We start from the raw sequence: 23,926 nt of genomic DNA, 5'->3' as shown, positions 1-23,926 counted from the left end.
TTCATGCGTAAGAGACGATATCGGTCAGCTGAGAGCAGCTTATGCAGTTTGTACAATCACCAGAGTTGTAGAAGCCGCCTGCCTGGAAGGAGTACATTCCGCTCAGGTAGCTGAAATTATTGCTTTGACGCGTGCCTGTTTAGCAGGTAACAAAATTCGAGTCACCATATACACCGATAGCCAGTATGGTTTCGGGGTAGTTCACGATTACGGGCAGTTATGGTCTCAAAGAGGTTACATGACCTCCTCGGGTTCTCCCATTAGGAATGGAGAATTCGTGAGACTATTGTTAGAAGCATTGCAAGGACCATCAGCTATTGCGGTCGTCAAATGTGCTGCGCACACGAAAAACGTAGATTTTGTGTCGCAAGGCAATCGCTATGCTGATGAAGTAGCGCGTTACTGCGCAGAACAGGGATATTCTCACACTAATGTAGAAGTGGGGGGAATACAGGAGAGAACTGATTTAACTATGTTGTTAGACACTGTAGATACGTGGGATGAACTGAAATGTGTTCAGGAAAACGCACCAGATGAGGAGAAAAAGGGCTGGGAAACAGCTGGGTGTACAAAAAGTGAAATGAACTTTTGGATTTCTGCAGATGGGAGAGCAGTTTTACCGAACGAACTCGTTAGTCCAATGGCAAGGAAATTGCATGGATCAGCACACATAGGTAGAGATGCTATGGTGAGAGTATTCAGACAAACGTGGTTTAATCCAAAGTTTAGAGTAGCGGCAGAAGCAGTATGTCAGCGATGTGCGATCTGTCAGCAACTAAACGTAGGAAAGAGAACACCAGTCACATTGAGTCACATTGGGAGGTCTGGGGGGCCTTTCAATAGGATGCAACTTGATTTTATTGAAATGCCCAAGTGCAATCGACTCAGATACGTTTTAGTGATTGTCTGTATATTTTCTAGATGGGTTGAAGCTTACCCTACACGTAGATGCGATACACTTACAGTAGCAAAACTGTTACTTAGAGAGTTGATACCGAGATTTGGGGTGCCATCCTCTTTGGAATCGGACAGAGGAACTCATTTTAACAGCGAAGTAGTGAAGATGTTGTGCTCAGCTTTGGGTATCGATCAGAAGCTCCATTGCAGTTATCGACCAGAAGCTTCAGGGATTGTAGAGCAAATCAACAGCACAATCAAGTCCAGACTTGCCAAAGTTTGTTCATCAACATCTCTGAGTTGGCCAGACGCACTTCCAGTGGTTCTTATGAGCATACGTAGCACACCAGATAGAAAAACAGGTCTCTCTCCACATGAAGTGCTAATGGGGAGAGCTATGAGATTGCCATCGGTTCCGACTGCAGCGTTATTGAACATCACAGACGACTTGATCTTGGACTACTGCAAGGGACTATCTGATGCCATTAATTCTGTGTCCCTCCAGGTCCAGGCTGCAGAGGTTCCATCAGCACAGGACTTGTGCCATGACCTGAGTCCGGGGGACTGGGTTTTGGTGAAAAAACATGTCAGGAAGAACTGCTTAGACGTGCGCTGGCGAGGACCGTTTCAAGTCATACTTGTTACGAACACTGCAGTGAAGTGTGGAGGCCTGCCGAATTGGATACATGCTTCGCACACTCGAAGAGTGCCAACACCTCTAGAAGAAACAGCTCCTCTCTCGGATGAGAATCCAGCGGAAAGCGGAGAAGCCACAGAGGGGGAAAGCCAAGCTGTAGAGGTGATCGAAGAGGCTGAGCCTGTGTCGGAACAAGTCGACGACGGTCAGGACACCAGTGAGACCGAAGCGGTATCAGAAGAAGGAAGTAGTTGGGAATTCGAGTCAGAGACCGAACAAGATGTAAGTGACCAAGAGACGAGTCCAAGAACAAGAAGCAGGAGGACAAGGAGTGATGAAGCCAGTTGGCCAGAACGAAGGAGAAGGCCAAGCTTAAAAGCACCACAAGAAAGTACCCTTGTCCCAATCGCTGAAGATTCAGATCAAGAAGAAGAAACTACGGATTCAGGCACTGAGAGTCCAAGAAGATCGAGAAGGGTACGTGTGCCCTGCAGAAGGTACGCCACCCCAGAGTGGACTTATCTAGCAGATGTCTTGGGGACAGAAATCTGGGAGAGTGAGAGAAGTGAAAGTAATCGATCTCGATCCATTTGTGGCAGTGGAGATATGGATGTTGACGCCTGGACTCGAGACTGAGGGGTTACTGACTTTCACACTTCCCATACCCCCATACCTAAGTCGGATCAAAGAATTAGTGCTAAATCGATTACAGTTTCCAACTTTTGGTCATCAAATACCAGAAGAAGAAGAAAAAGTCATTCTTTTTGAATTATTGGAACTTGTTATTAAAGCTGCAGGTACGAGAATAATTTTTGATGCATAAAGACGTTTGTGTTTAAAGCTATAAAGAAGAAAATAACCTAGCGCTGAGTGGAAAGAAGAATAAAATTAGGGATTACATTTAGAGGACGGAGAAGGGTTAGGGTTGTCTGTTGCTGAAGAGAAAAAGACATTGTTGTAAAAAAGAGACTTTGTTGATAAAGAGCACTTTACAGACTGAGAAAGAGAATAAGCAAATAAAGACTTGTAAGGAAAACTTTTCTTCGAAAAGGAAAGAGCTACGCTGTTTTGATAACATGGAGAACGGCAACCCAAACCGAAAAGCCAAATGCATAGTAGGTACACTAATAGCAGTAGTAATTTTTCTCATAGTTACAGTAGTGACCATATCATACATAGTAGGACATGAAAGTGATAAAGAAATAACAGATGTAAAGCCTGTAACGACTTTGAAACCTGCTCCTGTTGGGAAGAAGGAGGAGAGCAATGTTATCCGTGAAAAGGCGTTACTGGCAGATGAAGCTCGTAGGTTACATGTAGACGAGTCACAGGGAAACTTTAGGTCAAATGCATATGCCAAACTATTGTACGAGTATATCGATGCCATGGAGGCCAAAGATTGCTATGTATGTATGCAATTGCCGGCTTCTGTAGATGAGGGCATCCGATATCATCATCTCCCACTGACTTATGGGATAACATGTAGTTTACTGCTTAGTATATTTTATGGTAGAGAAGGGTTCGAGTACTACTTTTCAAATTATGATTCGGTACTGCCTGAAGTTCCGAATTATAAACAAATGAATAAGTGGGACTATTACAAAAAGGAGGATAGACTAGCCAAATTCTTTCTTCCTTGGGATACATTAGATACATCATACGCACGCAGAAATAATCTGACTTGCAAAGTGTCAGAGGTAGAGAAAAAGTTCATAGGACAAGTAGATGACCGATACAGAAGGCAGAAGATTCTAAAAATGTCAGGACAGTGGAAAACTGATTGGACCGAAGAAGATAAAACACATAAGAAGAAAGGGAGCAATGGTCCAATAGCTTTGGATAGAACGCAGAAAGGAAAGTTATGTTTAACTCGAAGCAAGACATATTATGAGAATGTATTTGTAGGTGAAGTTAATTGCGAACATGCTTTTCGATTAGAGTACTATACGAAAGATTTTATGAAAGAGATGCAGGTGATTCCTAATGTGTATTTTGTATGTGGAAGAAATGCCTATGTAAAACTGCCTGACAATTGGTATGGTTCGTGTTACTTGGCAATTGTCTTCCCCAAAATATATCATGCAAAAGATTTAGCGATCATAGAAGGAAAGGCTTCGACAAGAACGAAAAGAGAAGTAGGAGATGCAGAAGTAGTAGGAGACGTATTTGGAGTGATGTTTCCTATGTTAGGTTTAATACTTAACGATGTTAAGATCAGGAGACTAGCTACAGTCGTAGATAGATTGTCTGCAAGTACTGCAAGGTCATTGATGCTAGTAGAAGGCGAGATGCAATCGATTAGAGCAATGGTTCTTCAGAATCGACTTGCTCTTGATGTACTATTAGCAAAAGAAGGCGGAGTTTGCAAGGCTTTGAAGGTTCAGGAATGTTGTACTTATATTCCTGATAATTCAAAACCACTTGAGAAGGTCATAAGAAACATTACACAGATACATCAAGAAATCAAAGATTTGACAAAAATAAATGTTTGGGAAAAAGTAGGTCATGGAGTAGGAAAGGTTGGAAGTTGGTTTGCCAATCTAGGTAAAAGCATTATATGGTATATATTAAAACCTGTATTAATAGTATTAATTTGCATAATTACATTGTTAGGGTTAGTGAAACTGTATAAATGGTATAGGACGAACCGGTTACAAAGATCCATGAGAGAACAAGAAAGGAGATTAGCTGCTTTACAAGATCAACAGTATAAAAGTTTAAGAGCACTCGAAAGGATAAAAAGAGGGAATGATGTAACTACTTCTGTTTAAAGGTGCTATTCAAATTGCATTTAGTGATGACTCCTAAAGGTCATCAAAGGGGGGAACTGAGAGAGCGCAATTTGAATAAAACGTATATCCGAGTCATATTTACAAGCATATCGTATAAACGTAGGAATGAAATGTATATCGTAAAGTGAAGTTGACACTTATAGTATAAAGTTAACAGACGTAACCAAATTAATATAGGAAATGTAATTGTATTTACTCTTGAACGTGCATTAGATTTAGAAGGCCCGTATTCATAGTGGGCTAGTGTAGAAATGCTTATGAATGGAAGAACGTGCAAAGTAGAATTCATGTACGTGTGTAACTTTAAATGGAGAAATGGCGAGAAATGTAACATGGAGAAATGTGCAGAGAGCATACATAACGATGTAACGAACGAGGATAACTTTATATTCTATGTAATTTGTATTCTATGTAAAATGTATTCACATATAAGCAAAGGATTTGCTAAATGCGATTATATATAAATGTGTGTTAAAGGTTAAACTGTGTAGAAGAAGTTTTGTAGAGTTTAGGTCATTTGTGATTTTAACCTGACTGACCAAGGGTTCGCAGGAGTGTAGTCCGCTGTTGGTAATTTAGTGGGCTCACAGGAGTCGTGAATAGACTTGATGTGAACGTGCGAGCCAAGGAGTCTAAGTTCTTGTTAGATTTAAGGTGACAATGTCGGACGAAGTTTATGGCCTAAACGTGAGAGGAGACATTTGGAATTTGAGTCTTGTTTTGAAATGACCATTCACAGGACCAAATGAGGTTAAAAGTACAGCCATAAAGAATGAAGTTCTGATGAGGTGATAGACTTTGCTCCGAAAGTGTCAAATGTAATGTCAATGAAGTCACCAGCAAGAAGACGAAGATGGCGTCTAAGAAGAAAGGTCAACTTAACGGACGACGCGAAGAGACGAAGCTATGGAAAGACCTGGAAAATGACATCATATGTATGAGTATGTGGTGGGCGTCAAGGGGCGTTCCATCCATACGGTGATTGTGTATTTAGGGACAGCACCCTGGGGAGGAAAAGCAGCACAAGCTCAGAGCAGATGGCAAGCAAGTTAGGAGCAAGCGCTGAGAGAGATCAGAGCGCAAGAGAGCAGTAGGCCGAGGACCCTTAGAGAGTGAATGGGTAGGCAGAAAGGGTACTGCTTCTCGACATAAGTTACCTTTAGAGGCTAAGAGAGTTTGAACTTCTTAGGGAGTCAAACTGCTGACACCTTTTTAGGGTACTAGGAACTTGCGAAGTAGGGATGTCACCTAGTATAGAGTAGGGACAGATTTAACTTGTATCTTTTTCTTTAGATGACGCAACGGAACCACATCATATCTATGCTTTTAATTTGTTGATTCTGGAACTGACTTTAATTGTATTCGTTTGTGGATTGAGGTTCTTTAGGGAATATATGTTCCTTCTAGTTCCTGTATATTTGCTGAATTTTATCTTGAGAGGATTGTATTTGCAACTTTTCCTAATTTTATATTAAATCTTTTAAACTTTATCAGTCGTAAGTGGTTCTTCAGAGTTGCGTCAGTTTATGGGGTTGATCTAACCTATGTGGGGTTTGTCTTTTACTCAATGACAGAAAATAACCGATCCAAATTGATGAATGAGATTAAATATCTAAGTGATTAAAAAGGGTATCAAAATCTCATTCCCCGCAACACCCACCCTCAGCATGGAACTAGGTGAAAGGTTTAGTCCATAAAAGGCTACATTCCTCATAAGGCGTTATGTCCATACAAGGCAGTCTGTCCTTATTTGGAGTTATGTCCTTATAAGACTCCTTCATATGAAATTACAGAGAGAGGATGTAGGGAAAGTGTACGATGTTACCTGGACCTATATCAAGGTACCAATATGAAATATGACATGCCGTCACCGGTACTTATGGTCTCTTAAACTAGAACGCTCTGCAAGCCCCACAATAAACTCTGACAGGCATTGGTGGCGACTTGTGAACTTTTAAAAGATCCCACTAGAGTCCTATCAAGTAGAAAATACTTGTAGTCTCACCTTTGAAAGCACCTGGTTGTCCTCTCATTTTCACATGTAAGGTAGAAAGGCTCAAACTTCCTATGTCTGTTCATCCCCAACTTTTTGTCTTTGTTCTTAAAACAATCTTTCTTACCACAGTTGGTTATTTTGGCCATAACAGTGTGAATTGCTTTTCGAAGACTTCGTTTTTATGTACCATGTGCTCTGCTATGTACAGCTGTTAGGTATTAATGCTCAACAAATAAAGGAAATGTTTGAAGTTGGTGCTGCAATACTGATGTAGTTTAATGAATTGGGCAGTTTATTTTGGTTGTAGGAATTCATACTGTAAGCCTTTGAAGGTTAAATATTGTGTTCTTTGAGTTCTGATTTTGTCCCTTGTATTCTTCCCCAAAATGTGTCTATTTTTGCTAGTGGCCAGTAGAACAGATATTTCGTACACTTTTTTGTTTATTGTATCTGTATCGTTAAACACATCATATCCGTCAGAATTGGATTAATCAAAGATGCAAATTATTTATATTACAGATATTTCTATGCACTTATGACTTTATATTTTTAAGGACTAATGCTTAATTTTCTACATTTATGAACCATAGGTTTTTTACAACTGCTCCTGTGTCCGAAGTCCTGACCTTCCCTTATCTATTGATGGGAATATCTTTAATACAAGTGAAGCTACTGCAGGGAAATGCACAGCAAGTTGCACAAAAATGCCTTTATTCATGGCCTTTTTCTTCTTTGTTGTGGTTACTACGTTCATGGCTGCAACTCCAATTACAATGGCCATTCTCAGGTCTGTATCGGTGCCAATTTATTTTTGATATGAAATGTATATGTTTGGTAGGTTCCATTAAGTTTAGAAATTGTAACTAAGAAATCATCACACGGAGAAGGCAGTATGCCATCTAAAGCGCAAACACCAAACAGTCCTTAGTGGAGGGCTTGGTGTTTTAACATCATGCATCTTTAAAACTGCTGTGTAAATATAGTATTTCTAAATACCGTGCTCCCTAGATAAGGGTTAATGTGAGTAAACAATAAATATAGACCCAATCAGTACTATATTATACAGCTGCCCAGCTGGAGAGGTTTTTTTTTATCATGCAGTTACTTAAATATATACAAAATAAAGTAAGAAACAATTACAGTGGGACACAAGCCTGCATCCAACTTATTGGGAAGAACGTACAACATGGAAACAGAAAGGCTCTCCATTCCGACAGGCAAGACATGTTTTAACAGCGTTATCACAACAGAAGACACCTGGGGGTCACAGACAAGGGTGGATCACAAAACCAATGCAACACAAAAGACACCAGTGAGTGAGCTCCGATAGTGAAATGCCGGCCAAACTAAGGCTCAAGAGCAAATGGAGAAATAGTTCCCATCAGAAGCCACACTGTACCGCCCTTTTTCTCATCATCTGGGTTCTCCTTACCCAGGAGACTGAACGGCCGGTCAGATGTTACCGTAACCGATATGTGTGGGATAAGGGTGGTATATAAAGTACAAAGAATTAAAGTGGCTACTGTAGAGGCAGTGTTGAAGTGGTGAGAGTGTTAAGTGAGGGAAAGATAAAATTAGGTGATCGGGTGGACGAACAACATTTATTAGTGTCTCCCAATCCCTAAGGTTTAAAAAGCAAGTGTAAGTGCGGGTTCCAAATAATCACCGTACTACATGTAAGGAGAACCCAGAGGGCAGTACAGTGTGGCTTCTGATGGGAACTATTTCTCCATTTGCTCTTGAGCCTTAGTTTGGCCGGCATTTCACTATCGGAGCTCACTCACTGGTGTCTTTTGTGTTGCATTGGTTTTGTGATCCACCCTTGTCTGTGACCCCCAGGTGTCTTCTGTTGTGATAATACTGTACTTTGGGGCATGCACCTGGTCGGTCGGTAAACTCGCCCTTAGACCCTATTCTCATTGTTTTGTTGTGTATGTTTTAACAGCGGCCAATCACAGACTCCCCTGACACTTGAGACCGCCGACGCCGCTCACAGCTCCGGGAGCTTAATTAAGCTGTTACAGCCCTCTAATTGGGTCGACTTTGACTCAGCCTCTACTTGTACAGAGTGCACCTGCAGCTCTCTGCATCTTTTTTATTCGGCCCGGACTTATAATCGGTCTTCGCCTGGAACAAACCTCCTCCAAGTCACTCTGACCTGGACGTAGGTATTACAGGCAAAATGTACACAGGCATACCATTGATAGCGTCCTGATGATGATTATATATCTTTTGTAAGGATCGAAATGCCGTTGACTTGCTGTGCGCCATATACACTTCTTTATTTAATACTCATTTTGTAAATTGGTGTCTCCACTATAATTTGTTTGTCATATCAAAATGTGCCCCATACGAACAATTTACTCTGCCTGAGCCCTTCTGTTTCTATGTTGTACATCTGTCCCACTAAGTTGGGTACAGGCTTGTGTCCCACGTTAATTGTTTTTTGCTTTACTTTGTATATGTTTAAGCAACTGCATATTTAAAAAAAACCCTGACTGGCTGGACAGCTGTAAAATACAGTTCTGATTGGGTCTGCATTTATTGTTTACTCAAATTAACCCTTGTCTAAGGACCACAGTCTTTAGAAATAATTGATTACCCAAGGTCCCTGACCAATTGCATTTGGGTTTCCCTTGCCTTTTATAATGTGTAAATATAGTATGATAAATTCGGGATTGAGACCAAGTTCCCAGAGTAGGAGCAATAGAATTGGAAACATGATATTTTCAAGATATCCGACATGAATTAATACTCTTATGTCCTAGCTCTGTCTATGTCTTATCCTTACAGATGTCTAGCAGTGGAGTAAGATTCTACTACAGTTGTTAAAACAGAACTTTGCATGCCAGTGCTCCACAGGTGTGGATGCTTTACATATGGCATGCCCTCATCCCTGTTGATATGTGCTACCTCAGCAATTCCTTTTTACCCCAGAGCAGCGTGCAATTGATCCTACTTTGTTTATACCCAGTACTTTTGCAGTATTTCCCCCATTATCTTACCCCTTCAAGCTGGGTTGTTTATGCCCTACTGACCTGGATTCAGTGATGTTCTTTGTGCCATTGACTATGCTACATATTCTGAACTACACCATTTTACCTTCTGTTAGACCTTTTGCAGTTTTATACTTCTTTAGATATGCCATTCTTAAATGTGAATGCTTTTTTGTTAGTAATGCTCTCGGAATATATATAAGCATATAAATACCATAATTGCATATAGTATTTAGGATTTAATATGCTCCAATGCTCACAGTTTATGTTAGAATTCAGGCATAAGGCCATTGCTTCAGCCAAAGTATGCCTCCTCTGTCATTGGGGCAACACTCTTATCCAACTTCCTCGGAATGACCTATGGAGCTTGTGCAGATAGCAGATCTTGAGCACCCGAACTACAAAATCTATTATCAAATGGGAGTATTCAAGGCCATATGGGAGCTTTTCTGCCTCACCGCCCTTACTCTTGGAGGGGACCACTTGAACATTGGTGGGGGCAGCTTAGATTGAGGATGCATTCTCCTCTGTTTTATGGAGTGGCCCACATATGCCCCCACCCCGAGAGCACCACAGAAGCAGGGCTACCCCTTACTCCATCCCCCTCCCCATGCTTGCACTTTGCTAGGGGCCTTGTTATTATTACTCAGTCTCTCCGATCCGAGACCACCAAAGCCATTATAACCACCTGCCAGAATACAACTTATTATTAATCTGGCGGGTGGTTCTTTGGTGGTCCCATTGCAGTAACTTTTTAAAAGGCACTGCAATGGGAGCATTAAAGGCGCTTCTTGCAGGGCATGGGCTGTCAAGTCCATGCTCTGCAGGAACTGGGAGTGCATGCACCACATGGCGAAGAGGCAACAGGGGGCACTGCCATGAAAAGTGTGGCATGAGGAAACTCCTAATATTCTTGGCGGTACTGCATTGGCACCACTAGCATATTAGGGGCCTCAGACAGCTGTGCCATCGCCAGGGATTGTGGATCCCTGGCGGCAGCAGCGGTCCCGTGGCAGACCAACTGCCACAGTCATAATGCTGCAGGCGGACCACTAGCCTGGCGGTCAGCGGACTGCCACCACAGGTTCAAATTCGTAATAAGGGCATCGGTCTGTTACAGACCTTGGAAGGGACCACTATGGATACATGCAGGCCTGACGTTTACACCTCCTGTGCCTGACCACCCACCCAGTCTGTCCCAGTTACTGTTCATAGTAGGTACTCCGGACTGCTCCTCCTTTGTTACTTAGTTGTGCTTCATCCAATGCAATTGATTACTTATTCTCTTCGGTTTGTGCTTGATTTGTATGACTTTCTGTTATATTGCAGCAGCATGTTCTCAGTGGCGCATTCATTTAGTTCTACAGCATCACCAATGAATGATAGTGTTTAGAGATCTCCGCTTACTCTTCAAACGAACTGCCATCAATGTTTGATGGATGGTTGTTGTCTCCCAGTGTGTCTCCCATTATATATTCCTGTCAGTGGCACCAAACATTTTTATGGCAGTGACGAACAGAAAAAAAAGACATCGGACAGTCTGCTCTAAATAAGCAGGTGGACTGATGTCCTTCCTCTGACATCTTCTACCCATTCGGGCTATTGGAGTATGTTTTGCAAAGGCAGATATTGGGTATTGCTGTCGGAAAACAGACGTTCTGCCCTGTGGCGGCTCGCGCACTAAGGCAGAGGAGCATCGCCCCACTCACTGCTTTGCAGCAGTCCAATAAAGACAAATAAAATTATAACTTATTATCATGTTAGTTTCTCCTCCTGCGGCAGCTTTGCGAGGGTGGGTTGGGGTGCTCTGCTCACAATACAGGGAGAGAAGGAGTGGTGGGCACACTAAGTGCACATGACAGTTTGTCTGGTCTACTCGGGCCGGTCAAATAGTCATGCGCACTTTGCATGTTCTCCACCCAGGCTGCATTACAGCCTGGGTGGAGAACATTCCCAAACTCCCATTCCCTGTCTAAGCACTGAACTACGGGCCTCAGACCAATGACAACACTAACCTACCTGCTGCAAAACTAAATCAGGCCTTTTGTTTGTATGAAGTGCTTGTCTCTCACTGAAACCCCATCCTACATCCATGGTTTTTATACAGGTTGTAGCAAGACTTATGCTCTAGACGTTTTCACATTCTTGGTTTTCACATTCTTGGTTTTCACATTCTTGGTTTTTGTACTTTTGCTTTGCAACTAGTGCTTATCACTAGCTTCATTGATATTCCTGACTTTAACATCCTAAGCTTTTCATTCTCTTAGCCCTTGATTTACTAATGGTTGAACTGGCACTCGCGCTGCACTGAGCCCTCGTTGGCCATGGTAATTAACTGAGTTTTATATAGCGCAAACTTGACCCGAATCAGCTATCAGAGCACTTTACAGAGCACTTTACATAGCACCTGTTGCGTTACATGAGAACACATTCATTTTTGTTGTTGTTGTTAGGCACATTGGAGATAAAGTGAATTGCCCAGAATCACAGGATGTTTAGCACTGATGCCTAGATTCGAACCCGGTTCCCCAGGTTCGAGGATGACCTCCCTAGCTGTTAGGCCAACTCCTCTCCTCTCTTATACACAATGCTTGCGCCAATGAGTAGCTGTGTAAAATGTTGGTAAATAATGCCTTTAGTGTGTAACCAGGGCTAACTCTAGTTGTAATCGCATCCTTGCAACCTTTCTCCATCCAGCATGTTAAGTGAATTTGGATGTGAGGTTTGCCTCCTGCTAAATAGAATTTCCTTACATTTAATGTCATGTTGTGTAATTTCCCTGAAATCTTTTGAAATGTTAAAAAAAATCACAATTTGGGCCACCTTCAGTTTGTACGTTGTTGCTTTTTATATTCTTACTTTGCACCACTGCTTATGACTAGCAATGACCACATACTTGGTTTTGTTACAGCAGCTCGATGCCTGCATTAGTTACCATAGATAAAGGCCTTGCCCACTAATGTAGGGCAGAGGAAGGAAAGAGGCGACAGAAAGCATTCAGAGGCCACCACTGATGCAGTTGACCAGAAGCAGAACAGAAGTCTGGGGTTCCTATACAGTGGCTGCATTTTGCAGGCAGGCAAGTAGACTGAGGGTATACAGGTGTGGGCCCATCAGTTTTTATAACTTGAAACAACGTGGCAGATTGGTTACTGATATATATTGATTGTAATGCTATCTGTTTGAAGCTAGAAGGTACATTAGGTCTTTACTTGGGATTTTGTTTTCTGATACTTCCCTTTTTTTTGTTTAATGTCAACGAAAATAATATACAAATACTAAACAAAGACATGCAATTCGAAGTTTTCTTTATGCTCAATAGCCCATCAGACCATGCTAATTGACCCTGTAAGTAGTCTTGAAGGATTACACTCTAAAATACTTGGTATCATGACTAGTCCATGAGAGGATTGGTAGGAATATCATAATTTGTTCCTCATAGCTCTGCTCACCTGAGAGCTTCCTACATAGGGGAGAGAGTATGCACAATATACTAAGTGTGGAGAAGGCCCCAGCAATAGTCATGTGTATAAATTGAGCTAAATACTCTCTGCAACTTGAGTTTGGGGAAAAGGCATCCAGCACATACCTGTGCAATTCTTAGAAGGTAATTAGTGTGTGGTCACTGCAGAACAACCTGCCTTTCATGCAGAGTAAAAATTCACAGATTTCTAAAGAGACTTTGGGACTCATCAGAAAGCAAAGTAAGAACGAAAATAAAGGATTTAGTTCCCCCAGGCACAGCAGGCAGAATACTTGCTGCACTACACCAGTCCGGGAGGTTTATAATAAGGTAGGACAGTGTTAGAATTCGCCCATCCAGCAGACCTACATATTTCTTGCAGGAAGAACCCTCCTGCTTATGACTGTGATGCAGCTACTGCCTCGGTTGACCTTGCCATAATTATTACTTACTTATTATTTATGCCTACTTCTTTCAATATGACTCAGGATGCATCCATCTCCTTGCAGTCAGCCTCAGCGGCAGGTCACCTTACTCTTTTCCTTTTGCCTTGGGCTTTCCAGATCAGATCCTGCCTGGTGGTGTTTGATTGGGGCTTGCGGAGGGTGGACCTAGCCAGCCCCAATGTCTTTTCATGATTTCTTCATGAGCAGGGAGTTGAAACATCTTCTGCCGTAGGTCATTGTTGCTGATGGTGTTTGACCAGCAGGTTTGGAAGATTCTCTTTAGACAGGTGTTGATGAAGGTCTTTACTTTGTTGATGGTGGTCATTGTTGTCCTCCAGGATTCTGCTCCATACAGAAGGACTGATTTTACGATGGTGTTAAAAAGCCTGATCTTGGTTTGCCGCATTAAGCCCTTGGAGTTCCAGATCTTCATCAGCTAAATAAAGGCAGTCCTTGCTTTGCTGATTCTTGCTTTGATGTCTGTGTGCGTGACACCTTGCTTGTTTATGACACTTCCCAGGTAGTTGAAGGCCTTAACCTCATCTATTGCATCACCTGACTGCATTTGTGCTGGCCGTGCTAGCCTTCACGATCTTAGTTTTTCCTCTGTTAATGTTGAGGTCAAGTTGTGCTTGTGTGCCTGCCACAGTCAATCTTCTCTTGAATCTGCAGATGGGTATGGGAGAGCAGGGCCATGTCACCTACAAAGTCCAGGTTGTTGGGCTGCATTTAAGGTGTCTATTGGATTCTATTTCTTCTCATTTTTGTGTGTGTGTTCACAATTCAGTAAATGGCTAGCAGCAAGAGAAAAGGCGAGAGCAAACAATCTTGGCGGACTCTGGTCCTCACTTAGAAGACTTCCCTGAGTTGTGCTCCACTGACTATCTTGCAGGTCATTCTCTAGTAAGAGGTCTTGATCATTCTTATGAGTTTATCTGGCCCACTGTAGTGGTGGAGAAGTTTCCAGAGGGTCTCTTTGTCATCACTGTTGAATGCCTTCTGATAGTCGATGAAGTTGACCTTGAGGAATGAGTTCCATTCATCGAATTCTCAATGAGGATGCACAGTGTTGCAACCTCGTCTCTCAAGGATCAATATTGAAAGGAAGCAGCTTGCTTTTCTTGCAACTGAGCATCAATTTGTTACTTCATTCTTTTCAGGATGATTGTTGAACACTTTACCTGGGGTTGATAGAAGAGTTATCCCTCTGTAATTTGGGCAGTTACTCAGGTCACCCTCCTTGGGGATCTTGATGAAATATCCCTCTTTTCATTCTGATGGCGCCTTTTCCTTTTCCCAGATCTATCCAAACATGGAGCAGAGCTTGTCTACTGATGTTTCAATGTCTTCCTTCAGTGCCTCTGCAGGAATGTTGTCAGGTCCTGCTGCCTTCCGAATTCTCATTTGTTTGATGGCTTGTTGTAATTCTTTCATCGTTGCTCTGCTACAGTCGAATAAAAAGTCCTTATTTACTGGCTGTATATCTGGTGGAGATTGTGGTACAGGCTGGTTTAGCAGTTCTTCAAGGTACTCCACCTATCTTCATTGTTGGCCTTCGTTTCCCATGATTGTCTTCCCAGGTTTGTCTTCAACAGGTCTTTCTGACTTGCCGGAGAGTTTCCTTGTTGTTTCATAGAGTTCTTTCAAGCTTCCTTAGCTTACTGTTTCTTGGGCATCTATGGGAAGACCACTGATGCATATTCAATTGTTGGCTCTTTAGCTTCTATTTTATTCCTTGTTGGTTTTGGTGTATTCTCCTTGAGGTATCACGTTTTCGTTTCTTGTTAGGTTGTTATTGACTGCAGCTTTTTTTTCCTTTCTCAGTTGGATTTTGTGGAAAATCTTGGTAGAGGTCCAATATTTATGCTGGTGTTTCTTGGTGCCCATTACCTCCTGGCAGGTTGATGTCACTGTGTCTTTGACCTTCTCCCACTGACTTTCTACACGGTCTCTGTTGTTTTCTGGTGATGCAGGACTTGAAACTTGTTACTGAGGGTGACTGAATATTCACTCCATTTCTTTGCATCTTGAGGAGGGTGGTGTTATATCGCTGGCATTGTTTTATCGGTTCCATCCATGCTTTTCTCAGCTTTAGCTTTAGCCTGGCCATGATAGATGGTCTGATGTGACATCAACTCCTTTTATCAATCTAACATCCTGCAAGGACCCATGGAACTTTTAGGCAATGCAGAGATGGTCAATCTGATTCTCTTTTGAATCATCTGGTGACACCCACATTGCCCTGTGTATTCTTTTGTGTGGGAATACACTACGGCCTATCACCAAACTATACAGGGCACAGAGATCTGCAAGCTCTCACCATTCTCATTCATGTAACTAAGATCATGGTTACATGTAACTTTTTCATACCCTGTTTTGTCACTTCCAGTCTCTGCACTGAGGTCCCCCGTCAGTATCATGACATCTCTCACTAGGGATTTCTCCAGGATGGACAGGAGTCTGTTGTAAAACAGTTTGTTTTTTCTCCTTTGTTATCATTTATAGGTATATAGCACTGGATAACAATCATGTTGATCCTCTTTTCCTTGTGCAGAAGTTCGCTGTTTTAATTCTGGGACCGTGGCTTCCCATCAGATCAAATCTATGTTGGCTGCTGGTGTTAGCAGCAGTGCTACTCCCTGAGTGTGTTGGGGGTGTTTTCTCTTCCCCATTTCCAGAACACAGCAGCATTCCTCTTGTAGCCAGTCGTCCAGACTGTGTCCATCTGGTCTCGCAGGGCAGGGCAAAGTTGTATGTTTTCATCTCCACTGCAACTTAGGTTGTCTTGCCCGTCTCGCACATGGCCTTCATGTTCCATGTCCCTTTGGTGATGGCCTTGCTCGAAAGCAGGTGGATTGGCTTTCTGTCTTTCAGGGATCTCTGGTTTTCACCAAATTGTGTCATAGGCAGAAAGGCCAGGGTTTGTCTTTTGGTTGACCTTTCTGTAGCTAGAAGTTTTATATATGGTGCGGTAGCTAGCCCCATGCATAACCCTCCTCCTTTGGCAGATGGGCTTGGGTCAGGACATCGTGGAGTTCTTGACCTGGTATACACCAGGCAATTCTTTAGGGCCATAGATTTGAGCAAATGGGAAAATGCTTGCCTGATCTACCCACTAATTATGATAATCAAGGCCAGTTTTCCTTTGCAAGCTGTGCCAAAGAAGGACTGGAGACCCCTGGAATACTTAGTCTTGTCTAGGTATATGAAACAGTTCTCTTCAGATCTAAAGTCAAAGGAAGGTTGTCAGAGTATGAGAAACTGCTAAAATAATTTCCTGGGTGGAATGAAACACTGATTAATTTGGGCTTAAACCTTGGCTCAGACCTCAGTGCCACTCTCTCCAGGAAAAAAGAAATATGGATACAAACTTAAAAAAGATGTTCGTTTTCCTAACCTCCATGCAGAGGTATTCGAAACCAGGCCACCTTAGCAGATGTTCAGGAAATATCAGCCTGATTCAAAGGTTCATACGGAACCTTCAGTTAAACCTCCAAAACCATTAGAAGATCCGAAAAGATAATTGGGAGATTGAAAACAGTTTTTTACTTGAAAGCTCTTTAGTAGTTTCTTACCTAAGTGCAAAATGGGTGAGAGGTTCCCCCTTGACTCTTTTAAAGATCTTATCATTTCCCACTGTGTGGGAAAAATAGAAGATGATAAACAATTAGAAAAATGATCTCTCAGGAAATACAAGATTTAAAACAGATCACTAAAAAATGGATCAAGACTCCGAGTTGAACACAAGGAGAGGAGCAACATTTCTTCCAATGTTTAACATATTTCTGAAGCGTGGAGCTTTTCTTAACTGTTTGGATATCACAGGCTACCTCTCTTGAAGAACCTAGTTGATGCAGTCCCGCCCTTTCAACTTCCAGGCCATCAAACTCAAGTGGAAACTCAACTGGATTATATGCTTGAATGTCATGTCTGAAAATTGAACTGGACTCGGAACAAATGGGAGCACAAGATGAGGTTCCTTCGAATACTGGGTCAGTAATGGACACAAAGGCCTCTTGAGCCAGAATGGGGCTATGAGAATTATTGTTGCCCCTCCCTCTTAATTCTTTGAATCTCCTTCAGGAGGAGAGGACACAGAGGGAAGTCTTACAAAATCCCCTGAGGCCATGGAAGAAAGAGCATATCAATGCCCCATGCTCCCTGACTGGACCTCTCCGTACACAAGCCAGGCAGAAGAGCATTTGTTTCTGATACAGACAGATCCACAGTAGAAAAGCTTACTAGCTGAGATGCAGCTCTATTAACAAGTCATGTTCAGGCTCAGACTGCCTGCTTGAAGATTGTTGTCCCCTGGAATGTGTATTAGGTGAATTGACAAAAGATTCATATCCACTAAAGACATAATTTTGTTGCCTTAAATCACCATAAATAATGACCTCATACCCCCTAGTCTGTTCACATATGATTTTGCAACCTGATTGTCCATTTTGATCAGGACCGGTTTGTTGGACAAAGAAGTTGCAAAATTAAGACAAACTTTTCCCTATCTCTACACAATCCTTACAATTGGGAAAAAGTGAGGGAATTTCTTTGAGACCACCTGCCCTGAATCTGCAGATCCCCAAAGTTGCACATCAATCCCACTAACTGGCATCCGTCATGACAACCATCTGAATCCCTTTTTGTAGATTCTGAGGACAAAGCCAACTTGAATCAACTCCGGCGAGACAGGTACTCTCTTCTCATAGTCCAAGGACATTGGCGGCCAATGTGCTAGTGTATGCACAGCCAGTGGTTCTACATGGAAACGGGACCAAGGCACCTCTGCGGTGCAGGCTCACATTAGCCCCTGGACCCTCAATCAAGTGTAACACCTCCAACTGAAAATGTTCTTTTGCTACTGGAAAATGAAGGACATTTTTCCAGTTTTTATGCATTGGGACATGAATATAGATGTCCTGTAAATCCAAAGTCATTAGAAAATCTCCCTCTGAAATCAATGGAATTATTAGTTATAGAGACACCCTTTTGAATGTTATATGCTTCATAAATGTGTTAGGTTTTTCAAATCCAAAACTGGAAAAAATCTGCTGTTTGGTTTCGGGGCCAGGATTTGTGTGGAATAAAAGACCTGTTGTCCTTCTGAGTGAAGAGTTGCATTATTGCTTTTTTCTGTAAAGGGATGGTACACCTACGTGCATTGCCTGATTTTTCACAAGTTTCTTGGGAATTGGAGTTTGGGTGAAGATCAACTCTCATGGACACGTCTAAAACTCTATTTGGTAACTATATTGTACTGTGCCAAAAACCTATTTGCCTGAGATCAGTTCTTGCCACTGTTGAAAAAGAGACTTATTCTTCTGCCCACAGTAGTGTATTGAATGCCATTATTTTGTTGTTTTTCTTGGTGGACTCACAACTGCTGTGATATGGATTTTCCTGCTGCCTCACAGCAGCGGCTCCTCCACTATGGAGGAGGAGTGTCGCCCCTGCTTGAGTGCCAGGGAGCAGACAGAAATGGGAAAAATAAAATGACACTAAAACCGTTTTCTATTTATTTTTGCTGCTGACAGCCAAGTCATGGTGGGGTGGGGCCATGAGGAGTACAGGGGGAGGAGTAGTCTACACTGTCAACATGCATGTTCAGCCACTTGCTGCGGTCGCCAAGCAGTGGGATTTTTCCATCGTCTCGTATGCGGATGACACACTGCTGTTGGTAGCACTGACAGAAGAATCGACTATGCATGTCTCTAAATTTAGAGATGGTTTGACGGCGGTGTCCAAATGGATGACCTCTAATTTCCTTCAATTAAACACCAGTAAAACTGAGGTTCTGATAGTTGGTAAGAATGCTAGTCTGTGGGGTGAACATTGGTGGCCTAGGGCGCTGGGTAAGATTCCTGAGCCTAAGGTTGAGGTCAAGAACTTAGGGGTGTGGATAGATTCTTCCCTTAGTTTTCGGTTGCATACTAAAAAGGTGTCTATTACGGGGGCTCAGACCTCTTTTAAAGTTCTTTGAGCCCGCAACTCGTCAGTTGATTATTCAATCAATGATTTTATCTCTACTGGACTATGCATGCCAGCTCCCTGTTCTTAGGCGCCAATCAAGCCGAGATTGCTCGACTTCAACGCACTCAAAACATGGTGGCCAGAGTTTTGTTAGGGCTTCCTCTGTGTCTAGGGTCTAGGGGGGCCGAGAAAAAAGGGGGGTCCACAAACGCGTTTTTAACATTGAGTTTTCCATAGGGCAGTTGGCCTCACTTTTAGCTCGAACGGCTGAATGGATTTGCACGAAACTTGGCAAAATTGTAGGGACTGTTATCCCGATGTGCCTTTGCTAGGTCTCAATATATGTGCTCCAGTGGATTTTGAGACATTAACGTTTAAAAAAACAGATATATCTGTGACAGCGTCCCGGTTCGCGTACTTTTCGCGTAACGGAACTTTGCGAAGCGAAGCTTATTGGCTCTCCGGTGTCTGTCAACATTCTAAACAGTCTGGAACGGCCGCCATCTTGTCTCTCGGTAGGATCGAGAGACAAGAGGAGGAGAAAAACGAAGGGGGAATTTAATGAAAGAGGGCAAGGTAGACCCCTCTTGACCCCCTAGGAATGATGTTGGGGTTATTAAAGGGTCCCGTGGGGCAAATAAAAAAATTAGATTTTTCGCGGTAGAAGCGCTTCCCGGTACGCGAACCGGGTCGCAAACCTGTAGCGTAACGGGAATTCGCCATTTTGTGTTTCGTTTTAATTAAATCACAAGATGGAGGGAAAACAATGTGGGAAATGGGTATAAGGGGGCTCGGGAGACGTATCCTGACCCCATATGTTTTCTGAGGGTGGCTGAGGATGCTCATATATGTTGATACATGTCTTCCAGCAGCTGCGTGTGAGCGGAATTATTTTTTTGCTGCGTGACCTCTGTTAACGTTCGATTCGAAGAAAATCAGGAAGTGTTGACCACCATTTTGTCACTGCGAGTAAATATATTGTTCATTTCAAAGCGTTGGAACATGGAAAAGGGAGAAGGTAGAGATTGTCTTTCTGCGTAGTTTTTCTCAGGGTGTGCAGTAAGGCCCCGGTTGTGCTTATACTCACGGTGGGGTTTAGCAAATGATGATCCAAGCTGAGGCAAAGGAGGGTGTCAGTCGGGGGGGGGGGAGCAATGGTGCAGTTTTCACTTTCATGTCTAAGTGTTAAAATCTGGTTTGCGATGGCAACATAATCGGCGCCACCTTGTCCCCACTCAGGCACGTACGCTCTAGCAAGCAGCAGCCATTTTGAAAGCGCTATGGCCGCTCTGCCCCTCGCCGGTCCCCAGCGCGTCTCCCTGGCGCTACGAACACCCCCCCTCTCTGACCTCCCCCGTTCTCTCTGTGGAAAATTAATCCGTATTAATAAACATTGTCTGCGCCATCTTGCTTTTTTTCCAATGCCACACTTTTGTCGTGCACGGCAGCCATTTTAGATGCCTTGACCAGACCCACTCTCTGCACGCCGCCGATCCTCAGCACGGCTCCCTACCCTCGCAAGCATCTGCCCCACGCACTGGTCACCCCCGCTCTCTTTCTCATGCATGGGCCATAAACCTCCCCCCATCTGCGCTGCTCTTCCCTGAGAATCACACCCCGTGCCCGCCCGACACCTCCCTTTCACCCTATTCACTACCGCACCCTCTGACACTCCTCTTCCTCTGTGTCCGATTGTCCAGGCCGGTCCCAGGCTATTACGTAGCCCTGCGGAAGTAGTTTATGGCCCCATCTGTAAAGATTCACCTCTCTTCAAAGGAGTTACAGTAGATCAAGGCCCCCACCCCATGAGATCCGTCACACCACACGCATTCCGGGATTCGGCGGAATGTCCTGCTGTTCCTACTATCTGATAATGATCCTGTATTGTGATTGGGGAGGGGATTCTCACTGTAAGGGTGTGTGGGACCGAGCCTGAAGCGGAAGATTCCAGGGATGCCTTTCTGTACATCAAAGTCTTCACAAGAATGTGTCACATTACAAATATATAGCACTCCAACAAAGTAGTAGGATTATAACACGTTAATAACTTATAAATATATACAACGCTCCAACAAAGTAAACACGTTAAAAAAAAACATTTTAAACAACTATTTACATGGCAGCCTGCTGCAACATCCATCTCAAAGCATTCACTGTCCGTTTGACACTGTCCTTGCTCCTCCCTCCCCGGAGTAGCAACAATGAGCTGCTTTGGCCTGTATTTTAGTCGGCTTTGGGTTATAGAAAGCCTACAAAATCCGTCGGCCTTTGAGGCGGCGTCAGTAGCGGACCGTTGTGCGAATAGGCCGAAGGAAGCACAACGCGCCGAGATCCGGACGGTACCGAGGTGGTGTCCAGCAAGTTGTTGCACTGGTCTGGCCATCCTACAATGCTGCGCCGAAAAACGGTGTGGGGCGCCCCGGGGGCGGGGGGGAGGCGGCGCGAACGGGCCTCCCCAGGTGGAGGCTCCTCAGCTGCAGTGGGGCGCCCCTTGGCGTTTCAGTCACCATCCAGTTGAGTTGCGCCCGCTCTTGCGGCACAGTGCCTCACCCGCCATCCAGCTGAGTTGCGCCCGCTCTTGCGGCTACAGCGTCTCGCCCACCATCCAGTTGAATTGCGCCCACTCTTGCGGTGCAGCGATAGGCAGCTGCCACAGGACTCTCAAAATGGCGGCCGGCTCTTCGGATTTGGGCCTGGTCCACTAAAATTGCCCTGGGACACCTTGGAACTCGGACGTTTGCCTGCTAGGGCATGGGCCCCATTCCCGAAAGCATCCCCTCAGCCTTGAAGATTCTACAAAAGTCACCGGGGCCCCCGACTCCCGCAGGCTTCCGGTGGGGAGCGGCTGCCATGATTGCTTGCGGAATGGTCACGACGGAGCCACGAGATGGTGGTGCTCTCATGCTGACACCAGCTTCAGTCTGAAACATCCAGAAACACTGTAGACTACCAATTCGATCAGTTCCAGTGGAGCCCGAACGTGACCCGGTAGGGAAGAACTTGCCCTCCCCTCTTTTGACTGATGGTTCTTGTTGCCTATCTCTTCTGTTGTCATTTAACGGAACCTTTTTTGACTGCCGAAAGGGGTTCTGGTCCGACCGCTGGTTGGTGGAGACATTTTGACTATATCCTGGACCTGCCCGGCCTCGCCCAAAATGGCACCGGTATAAATGGGACTCGCAACTCCTTGTTGTGTACCGGTTGCCCAGCCTTGATATCACGAGATACGTATGCAGTTTTGAAGCACATGGCGGGCGGGGACGGGTACTGAATGAACATTTGGACATCCCTATTGATATTAAGTTCTGATGTGTTATTGATTACTGTACTATTGAAAGTTCGAATTAACGTCACCCATGGTACTTGCCCGCAAATGTATATCTAGATAATTTTATTGTAACTGGCCCTGTCGTACGTTAATTATAGAATTTACGTCCACCGATTCCGCAACTGTTAGACACCTTAGTTCTTCCAACCTAATGGCCCGCCCGTTACGTTCTTCTACAGTGTAAATGTCCCCTCATCATATACGATTCCAGTTTGCTCCGTGGCCAGCACACGTGGTTATAGGCCCGTATTTGTATACTGACATTTTCACAATTAAGGTTTTTAAAACAAAACATGGTAGTAGTACCTAGATTGGTAAAGTTTTGAATAATAGTCACTGTTTTCGAATCAGTAAAAGGCAAGTGATATAAAGCAGCCTGATTACATGACGGTTAAAAGGTATAATACGCAGGAATGCTGTAAAGATAAATGATCAAGGGCTGTTCTGTTTTCCACTCCTGCAACATAAAGTGATCGATAAGAATCCGATATTCAGGCCTATCAGCGACTAAGACATCAGGCCGAGCCTCTTTTGCTTAACGGTTCCCTCATGGGACGAAGAAACGCCCTTTTTCTCGAAATTGGAATATTTTACTTGCAGCACAGTTGTAAATTTCCCGGGAAAATACATTAGCCTGGAACATTGTTAGTGATAAACTGTAAATGTATCTGAGTCCTTTGCTTTACATGTTAGAGTGAGAAAAAAAAAGGTGGGGCTTTCATCATTTGGGAAATAAAATGTTCTAAACCAATGAAAAGTGTTATTTTTAGGTCATATGACCAAGCCTTCCATCATTAGGAAACCAAAAGTAAAATGAACCAATGAAAAGTTTTATAAACAAGTCACATGACCTGTTATGCGGCTTTGGGCTATAAAAAGCCTACAAAATCCGTTGGCCTGTGAGGCGGCGTCAGTAGTGGACCGATGTGCGAATAGGCTGAAGGCAGCACAACGCCCCGAGATCCGGATGGCACCGAGGTGGTGTCCAGCAAGTTGCCGCACTGGTGTGGCCATCCTACAATGCTGCGCCGAAAGACGGCGTGGGGCGCCCGGGGGGGGGGAGGCGGCGCGAACGGGCCTCTCCTGCCTCCCCAGGTGGAGGCTCCTCAGCTGCAGTGGGGCGCCCCTTGGCGTTTCACTCGCTATCTAGCTGAGTTGCGTCCGCTCTGGCGGCACAGTGCTTCACCCGCCATCCAGCTGAGTTTTGCCCGCTCTTGCGGCACAGTGGCTCACCCGCCATCCAGCTGAGTTCTGCCCGCTCTTGCGGCACAGTGCCCCACCCGCCATCCAGCTGAGTTCCGCCCGCTCTTGCGGCACAGTGCCTCACCCACCATCCAGCTGAATTGCGCCCGCTCTTGCGGCACAGTGCCTCACCCACCATCCAGCTGAATTGCGCCCGCT

At 44.0% G+C, this 23,926-nt stretch overlaps 1 protein-coding gene across 3 annotated transcripts in view; it reads left to right on the top strand.

Moving 5' to 3' along the window:
- LOC147726898 (solute carrier organic anion transporter family member 4C1-like) overlaps positions 1–23,926 on the top strand; it is a 575,548-nt gene that overhangs the window by 452,960 nt on the left and 98,662 nt on the right. For 2 of the 3 annotated variants that reach the window (XM_086960969.1, XM_086960968.1), the window contains exon 10: positions 6,913–7,109. In XM_086960969.1, the coding sequence (XP_086817095.1) occupies positions 6,913–7,109 (197 nt within the window). Of the gene's footprint in view, positions 1–6,912; positions 7,110–12,229; positions 12,398–23,926 lie in introns of those variants that run through there. The other variant, XM_086960970.1, reaches the window with a different exon arrangement.

This window comes from Lissotriton vulgaris, chromosome 3_1 (genome assembly GCF_964263255.1).
Source record: "Lissotriton vulgaris chromosome 3_1, aLisVul1.2, whole genome shotgun sequence".
Lineage (NCBI taxonomy): Eukaryota > Metazoa > Chordata > Amphibia > Caudata > Salamandridae > Lissotriton > Lissotriton vulgaris.
The sequence above is the reverse complement of the archived record's forward strand: the minus strand, read 5'-3'. Positions and strand labels throughout refer to the sequence as shown.